At 45.2% G+C, this 9,322-nt stretch overlaps 2 protein-coding genes across 2 annotated transcripts; both read left to right on the forward strand.

Annotated features, from left to right (window-relative positions):
- The first annotated feature begins 2,790 nt into the window (after positions 1-2,790).
- LOC135714126 (uncharacterized) lies at positions 2,791-4,497 on the forward strand. The gene has a single exon (XM_065237404.1). It carries the CDS (start codon positions 2,791-2,793, stop codon positions 4,495-4,497), a length of 1,707 nt encoding a protein of 568 aa, XP_065093476.1.
- A 116-nt stretch (positions 4,498-4,613) lies between these two features.
- LOC135714127 (uncharacterized) lies at positions 4,614-5,552 on the forward strand. Its single transcript, XM_065237405.1, has one exon. The coding sequence runs from the start codon at positions 4,614-4,616 to the stop codon at positions 5,550-5,552; it is 939 nt and encodes a 312-aa protein (XP_065093477.1).
- Positions 5,553-9,322: the final 3,770 nt, after the last annotated feature.

Below are 9,322 nucleotides of genomic sequence, written 5' to 3' on the forward strand. Positions count from 1 at the left end.
AGAACAGCTGAACTACTGAAGATTTTGGCATTTCTATTTAATTGTATTAAGCTACTTTATATCGAGCTCTTTTCAATAATTGCAACATGTGAATAATGCAGAACAAGTTTTAAATTGTTCTAGAGCCAAATTGGTTTTGAAAGGAAGATCAAACTATCACCGAACAGCTCAGCCGCTCTGAACACTTCAAGTGTGAACATTATGCTTTCCCTAAGCGGTCCCTCCGCGTTCTGCCTCTGTTAACCCAAAAACCTAAAGGTGATGATGATGATGATGATGGTCCCACCTCTTACCCCTACAAAGATTTGAGCTGGACGATTTATCTTTAAGATAATTAAATATGAAATTTTAACCAGGTTAGCAAACAAAATCGAACTGGTTTCAGTTACAGATATAAATTCCCTTTAGAGTTTACAGTTGCTTCACAGCGATATAAATGTGTAACAGCTCAGGCGTTCACCTTTTTGTCCACCTAAAATATTCATAAGTATTACAAGCAATCAACAAAGCATCCTATTACACTAGCAACCCCGCAATCTGATGCTATCACAATTTTCAGCAATGTCAGGAATGCTCACGAACCCTCGACATTTGCCAGAAAACTTACTACTAACTCAAGGAATCTTCCAAATAAGCAAACCGACAGATGTTGCTGTCTACGAGGTTTATTCTATTGAGATGAGCATCTAGCGAGTAGTGGTTGGACATAAGTCTACTCATCACGCGAATGAAGTCACGACTTAAGTCCAAGCCTTTAAACCACGCTCTCGAAGAAACATTAGGAATAATTGAATGTAACCACCGTCGAAGATTTCCAGGGTACTCTGACGCACTAAATGGTAAAATTCATCGTGTGAAATTTGCCTGTCATAAAATTCGCCTTCCTGCGCGCCCACCTTTGCGCCTTCTCATTGCCTGGGATTGAGCAATGTGAGGGGACCCATACAAAGGTAATCATATATGATCTTTCTACCAGCACACTCATCTGATCCCTTACCTTTGAAAGGAAATAAGATGAGTGCCTACCTTGTTTCATCGACCGAATAGCCTCGATCGAACTGAGACTATCCGAGAAGATGAAGTAATGGTCTGCGGGCATGTTGGAAATCATCCCCAATGCGAAGTTGATTGCTGCCAGCTCAGCAACAAAAACGGAACAAGGTTCCTGGAGTTTGCGGAAGGCGCTATAGTTTTCATTGAAGTCACCGTAGCCAGTGGATCCACTGAGACGAGACCCGTCTGTAAAATATCTGTTCACGCAATTGACGTGTTGGTACTTTTCAGTAAAAATACGCGGGATAATAATAGGTCGAAGTTGATCGGGAATCCCATGAGTTGCTTGCTTCATGGTCAGATCATATTCAATTGAGGAACTGCGATTGGTGAAGTGAGCACGGTCTGGAGTGTAACAAGGAAGACACATATCTGACTATATGTAGTGATGGTAGATTCTCATAAATCGAGATTGTGTGTTCAGCCCAAGAATTTCTTCAAAATTTTCAATTGTAAGAACAAAAGTTGATTATTGGTTGATTTAAGGTGTACGAAGCTGATTAACACCAGGCTGAATATACAGTTGATTAGTAGTGTATCAAGCGAATTGTATCCCCGTAATTCAACCTCAGTAAGTTAGCTGGTATAAAGACTGAACAAGACTTATTTAAGCTTAATACTACTCCACAAACCAGCAATGCGCTACAAATATTCTGATAGCCTGATAGAATAATATGAATTTATTGCACAATATTGTTAAATGTCGTCAGTCTCACTTGTTGCATTTCCGACATTTTAGTTATTCTAAATTCACCGCCTACCTTTCTAATCCCATACAGCACCAGCAGTAGAGACAAGGAAGAGGAGCTTTTTAAGAATAGCTCCATCTAGAAGTGGACTGCTACGACGTCGGAAGTATTAACATTAGTATTCCTGTGTTTTGTCTGGTCACCACTTTATATTGCACTTAATTTTCATACCGCATTTCAAAAATAGAATTCAATTTGTTCGTGACAACGAAAATGCATCGACGCGCTTCCTGTTGCTCATCGGTCACATCGTAAAAACTCCCTTTGATCGACGGCTATAAACGCCCAAAAGGGAAATTTAGATTGATAGCATGGCGTTGTACCGTCTTCCGCCGCGCCCTGTTATAAAAGTCGAAGAGTGACAGGAGTCATCCTCTTTAGCTACAGCGACGTCATCAATCATCATCATCTGTGCGAAGCAGAAGATAAACAAACAAGTAAAAGTAAAAGTGAAATTAATCTTACAAAAATTTTGTAATTTAGTGAAAGTAAAAGCAGTTAATTGAGTAGAATTAAAGTTTATTGTGCGTGAAGTAAGTCGCGAGTGCTTAAAGTTAAGCTGCTTCAAGAAACATTCTTCTTTTCCGCCATTCTGGAATTCCTGAAAGAGAAGAAATAGTGAGTAAAAGTTTACCTGCCTGTGCGGAGCTGAGAAACAAAATCAGCTGAGACAAATTTTCTGCTGCTGCTCGCTGTGCTCCCGACATTTGGTCCTTCGAGGCGGATTGCGTCGAATCTCCGCTAGTCCGATAGTCCAGCGCCTAGTGAGCCGCCATCGCACATTCGCTATTGTGCCCGCTGAAGAATCGCTTCTTATCGCCATTGTCCCAGCTGAACAATCCGCTACGGAACGCCATCTTCCTGCTTGGTTGCTGCTATTATCAAATACAAGGTAAATTAATTGCCTCAACAAGGTAATTAGGTTTCCAACTACTTTTACTTTCTGTTTGTGTGCTACGCTGGTCCATTGTCCACAGATTTCACGGCAATGTCGACCGAGCGCCGTATCAAGACGCTAAAGATGCGGCTGAAGAGTCTAGTGACGTCGCTGAACCTCATCAAGACCTTCGTAGACGACTACACTGAGGAGACGCAGGCCGACGAAGTCCCTGTCCGTCTTGAGAACCTGATAAAGTTGTGGTCAGACTACACTACCGTCCAGAGCGAGCTGGAGACGCTCGATAAAGCTGCCATCGAGACCCACCTAAAGGAGCGGACGTCGCTTGAGTCCGCTTATTATCATATCAAGGGCTTTCTACTGGCCCGAAATAAAACGCCAGTTACACCAACTCACCCGTTTCCTAATCAATCAGAGACGCAATTCCTTCCGTCGGTATCGCAGGTACGTTTGCCTGACGTTAAACTCCCCGTCTTCGATGGCAAACTGGAAAACTGGCTAAACTTCCACGATTTGTATGTGTCGCTGGTCCACTCGGCAGTCGGTCTCTCGAATATCCAGAAGTTTTATTACCTCCGATCATCATTATCGAATACAGCTCTTCAACTCATCCAAACGATCCCAATATGTGCGAACAATTACCCGGTGGCATGGAACCTTCTGCTGGAACACTTCCAAAACCCTGCTCGGCTGAAGCAGGCGTACGTAGACACTCTCTTCGATTTCGCCTCTATCAAAAGGGAAACGGCAACGGAACTCCACAGTTTGGTGGAGAAATTCGAGGCAAACGTCAAGGTTCTGCAGCAATTAGGTGAACGTACGGAGTATTGGGATATTTTGCTCATCCGTATGCTCAGCATTCGACTGGATCCAACGACAAGGCGAGATTGGGAGGAGTACTCTTCGACCAAACCAGCGATCACTTTCAAGGACCTGACATCTTTCATCCAGCGACGAGTCACGGTGCTGCAATCCATCCAGGCTAAGCCCATCAAAGCTCAACCGTCGACCGTTCAGAAGAAGCCAGTTCAGCGATCCGTCTCGAGCCACGGAGCCAACCAGGTCAATATTCGGAAGTGTGTCATTTGCTCAGACCATCACCCTTTGTACATGTGTGGAAGTTTTTCGCAACTTTCGATAGAAGAAAAAGAGAAGGAGATACGCCGTCATCAACTCTGCCGAAATTGCTTTCGAAAGGGTCACTTATCAAGGGATTGTTCGTCATCCACCAACTGCCGAAAGTGTCGTGGACGTCATCACACTCAGCTATGCTCTAACGATTCCTCTTTCTCGTCGAACTCGAAACAAGTCCAGTATCCGAAACCTGCTACACCTACTCCAGCTACCATTCCTTCGACCATGTCCTCATCTGCTACGGTCGTCGAATCCATCAGTTACGCTTCCGCTGGCCATAAGAAGAAGACAGTTCTCCTTGCCACTGCTATGATCATCTTAATCGATGACAACGGGGTCGAGTACGTTGCCCGCGCACTTCTGGACTCAGGAAGTGAATGCTGCTTCATCACGGAAAGGTTTTCGCAGCGCATAAAGGCTCAGAGGAAGAAAATCTATCTTCCAATCTCCGGAATCGGTCAAGCGTCCATTCAAGCTAGGCTAAAGTTTTCATCCACAATCCGCTCTCGAGTTGGCACGTACTCCACCAGCGTCGAATTTCTCGTTCTGCCCAAGGTGACCATCGATCTACCAGCTACTTCCGTTGATACTTCGACTTGGGACATGCCACCCAGCATTCAACTCGCAGATCCGTCAACAGCACCAATTCCATCGATGTCATAATTGGAGCCGAAATCTTCTTTGACCTGTTCAAGGTTCCCGGACGCATTCCTCTCGGCGACAATCTTCCGGTATTGGTCAATTCCGTCTTTGGTTGGGTAGTAGCTGGGAAATCTACAATGAGTCCGTCTACCGCTCTCGTCGTTGCAAACGTCGCTACCGTCGCAGATATCCATCAGCTCATGGAAAAGTTCTGCACAATCGAGGAAGACAGCACATCGACAGCGTACTCCGTCGAAGAAGCTGCCTGCGAGGAACATTTTTCTCGTACTGTAGCTCGTACTCCAGAAGGACGCTACGTAGTCCGCTTACCGTTCAAGGAAGAGGTCATAAATCAAGTTAGCGACAACCGTCGTACCGCTGTTCGTCGATTCCACCTGCTTCAAGGTCGTCTAATCCGCAACCCCGACCTTCACCTGCAGTACAAGGCTTTCATCGACGAGTATCTCGACCTCGGACACATGAAGCACATTCATGATTACGAAGACCCAGAGGTACAGCACTATCACCTTCCACATCACGCTGTGATACGAGAGGAAAGCACGACGACGAAGTTACGGGTCGTCTTCGATGCCTCGTGTAAAACCCCGAACGGACCTTCGCTCAACGACGCTCTGATGGTTGAACCAACGGTGCAAGAGGACATCCGATCGATCACGATGCGCTCCCTAAAGCATCAATTCATGGTAGTTGCTGATGCCAAGATGATGTACCGTCAAGTTCTCGTCGACCCTCGTGACTGCCGAGTCCAACTCATCGTCTGGAAACCATCACCGGACCATCCGATGGAGACATATCAACTGAATACCGTAACGTACGGTACTGCCAGCGCTCCTTTCCTCGCCACTCGGGTACTGATGCAACTTGCCGACGATGAAGGTCAATGTTTTCCCCTTGCAGTCAAAGCTCTGAAGAAAGACGTCTACGTTGACGATCTCTTTTCCGGCGGAAGTAACGCAGCAGAAGTTATTGAACTCCAGAACCAGCTAGATGCACTCCTAGCAAAAGGCGGATTTCAACTACGCAAGTGGGCGTCAAACGATGAGGCAGTACCATAGAGGTAACTCTAAGACCACTGGGTCCCGAAGATAATCATTATTATTTTTGGCTCACTCAGTACCAGAACAACGGTCCCAAGCAGTCCCAAGCTATTTCACTCACCCCTGCATGTTCTGCATGAATCCACACACCCCTGATGTTATCTGTCAAACTTTCATAGCGAATCAAAACAAACATAGTGTAGTAATAGAATTTCAACTAGAATAGGGTACGTTAATCGTTTGCTTGGGACCAATAGGCTACTAAAGTGGTGAGCCAATTTAAAATCGTTAGTTTCGTATTGATTGTTGGCAGTACTCAAAAGAATTCCACCTGAGAATCGCGCACTCAAGACTTCCATAGACCTCGATCGAGATCAGGTCATCAAAACTCTCGGGCTACATTGGGAACCAGCCTCAGATTGCCTACGATGCAAAATCGACCTACCATCTGATACAGCAGACCAACCTGTTACTAAACGAATCGCTCTTTCGCTCATCGCCCGTCTCTACGACCCGCTTGGCTTAGTGGGACCTGTCGTAACTGCTGCCAAGGTTTTCATGCAGAACCTATGGAAACTAAAAGACGACAGTGGATCTTCGTGGAGTTGGGACAAGGAACTACCGATGGAGTACCAGATCCATTGGACAAATTACCAGTCCAAATTGCCGCGACTCAACGAACTTCGCATCGAACGCTGTATTATGCAACCCGAACCTGCAACGATCCAGATCCACATCTTCGCTGATGCCTCGCAGCTTGCCTATGGAGCCTGTGCATACGTCAGATCCACTAATGCATCTGGAATAGTCCCTTGACTATACCAGTTGCCCTCCTCACTGCAAAATCAAGAGTAGCACCTCTAAAAAGGCAATCGATTACTCGACTCGAGCTCAGTGGAGCACTACTGGCAGCGCAACTCTACGAAAAGGTCCAATCATCGCTCCGTCTCGACTCGAAATGCTACTTCTGGCTCGATAGCACCGTCGTACTCTGCTGGCTCAACGCATCTCCTTCTACTTGGAACACGTTCGTTGCCAACCGAACATCTAAGATCCAGCTCGCCACCCAGAATAGCTCGTGGAATCATGTCGCTGGTCTAGAAAATCTTGCGGACTGCATTTCACGTGGGATAACTGCAGACACTATCATTGACTTTGACCTCTGGTGGCAGGGACCTGAATGGCTTCGGCAACCCCAAAATTGCTGGCCAGTAGTTGGAAGTACACAATATCAACCTTCTGAGGCGTTGGAAGAAGCACGTCGAATCTCCCTAACAGTATCGTCGTCTCCAAACGAATCGTCATTCGTCGACCTGCTCGTCGAAAAATTCTCCGAATACCAGCACCTTTTGCGTGTGGTCGCTTACTGCCGTCGATTTCTTCAAAGCTGTCGAAAACAATCCAGCGGACTGCCAAATTCTAATCTGCTGAAATTAGAAGAGATGTTAGAAGCGGAGAGAATACTCATCAGATTGGTTCAACAACAAGCATACAGCGAAGAGTGGAAGCAGCTTCAACAGTCGGAACCAGTATCGATAAAATCTCGCCTCAGGTGGTTCCACCCGTTCATCTCTTCAGAGAAGGTAATTCGCATCGGTGGCAGATTGGAAAAGGCAGAACAACCATACGATAGCAAGCATCAAATTCTCCTGCCAGCATCGCACAAACTTTCGCTGCTTTTGGTTTGCAGCTATCACGAACGGCATCTCCACGCAGCTCCACAATTGCTCCTCAATCTACTTCGGCAACGGTACTGGATCAAAGGGGCCAGGAACATGGCCAAGCGCGTGGTTCACACCTGTGTTACTTGCTTTCGAGCAAGCCCTCGAATGCTCGAGCAATTTATGGCCGAGCTTCCTGCGTCGAGAACTACTGCAAGTCGACCCTTCACCATTACAGGAGTAGACTATTGGGGACCAATTTCACTCAAGCCTATACATCGTCGTGCTGCACCCGGGAAAGCTTACGTTGCCTTGTTTATTTGCTTCTCCACGAAAGCAGTACATCTGGAACTTGTAGCAGATCTCAGCACACCGAAATTTTTACAAGCGCTTCGTCGGTTCGTGTCTCGCCGTGGCCTTTGCTCCGATCTACACAGCGATAATGGTCGAAACTTCGTTGGAGCGAATAATGAACTTCGGGAACTCGTTCGCAACAAGGAGCATCGCAATGCTATCGCACAAGAATGCAATCTGCAAGGAATTCGTTGGCACTTCAACCCTCCTAGAGCATCCCACCATGGACCCAAAGGGTAAGGACCTCCTTCACGCGATTTTTTTTTGGTTCACCTAGCTGTTTTTTTTAGTGTACCTGGTGCACCCGGTACTAGCATAGAGGTAACTCTAAGACAAGTAGGTCCCGAAGAAACGTGCTCAACTTTTTGGCTCACCTCTGGTACTATCTTCGGTCCCAAGCTTGTCGAATCACCCCTCGAAACATAGGAAAAACCAATAACCCCTCATTTTATCTGTCAAACTTTCATAGCGAATCAAAACAAACATTGCGTAGTACTAGAATTTCGACTAGAATAGGGTACGTTAATCGTTTGCTTGGGACCAATAGGCTACTAAAGTGGTGAGCCAATTTAAAATCGTTAGTTTCATATTGATTGTTGGTACTAGAGCAAAAGACAGCAATTTGTACCAGAACAGGTGTCAAAAGTGACACAGACAGCACAACCATAGAGGTAACTCTAAGACCAGAAAGTCCCGAAGAAACGTGCTCAACTTTTTGGTTCAGCTCTGGTACTATCTTCGGTCCCAAGCTAATCGATGCACCCCTCGAAACATGGGAAAATCCACGAACCCCTCATGTTATCTGTCAAACTTTCATAGAGAATCAAAACAAACATAGTGTAGTAGTAGAATTCCGACTAGAATGGGATGCGTTAATCGTTTGCTTGGGACCAATAGGCTAGTCAAGTAGTGAGCCAATTTCAAATCGATAGTTTCGTATTGATTGTTGGCACAACTGCCAGCAAAAAAAAAGCGCGGTACCCGCTGCCGTGGCAGTCAGTTTAATTTAAAAATTAGAATTGAATCCAACCGTTTTGCTTGGTTTTGCTGCTGCCCAAGAAGGTCTCAACTTTGACAACATAGATGAAGCAGACATGTTGCCAAAATCGAGATCCATCTGTACTCTGAGAACTTTCAAAACAGAATTTCAAGATCTTCTTGGTGACCTGAAACCCTCAGAACGCTTTTAAACTCCAAGAAATTCTAGAGCTATATAACTGCAAGAATTCTCAGAACTGCCAGGATCTGCTGGAGCTCCAATGAATCTTAGAAGTCTTTGGAAAATTCTAGAAATTATAATATGTACTGTAAGATCTTTCAAAATTTAAATCACTACATGACTTATAGCAGCGTTTCTCAATCTATGGCTCGTGACCCACTGGTGGGTCGTGGGCTGTGATTTGGTGGGTCACATAAACTCAGGAAACTTGGTCTTGTGTTTTCGAAATTGAGTTAATACGCTAGAAAAAAATGGCTTAAATTTCGAGACAAACCGTGCAGTGCTTTCTCAAAAATGTAGTTGTTGTCGATGTACATTAATTCTTTTAAGATAAAGTTTCATTTGTTTATTGAATCCTGCCTTAAATTACTTAGTTCCTACACTCAATAATGACTACAGAGATGATTCTTACACCAAATGATCACACATCTACGACAGAAGTGAACTACATATTGGGATGTAGAGGGAACGAGGTGGGGCGCGAACTAGTTCTTGCCATACATTAGCCTAATGTTGAACTATGTTTAAAGTTTTCATTCATACGTGAATAATGT

This window comes from Ochlerotatus camptorhynchus, unplaced genomic scaffold (genome assembly GCF_037179485.1).
Source record: "Ochlerotatus camptorhynchus isolate MF236.1 unplaced genomic scaffold, CSIRO-AGI_Acam_v1.1 ptg000619l, whole genome shotgun sequence".
Lineage (NCBI taxonomy): Eukaryota > Metazoa > Arthropoda > Insecta > Diptera > Culicidae > Ochlerotatus > Ochlerotatus camptorhynchus.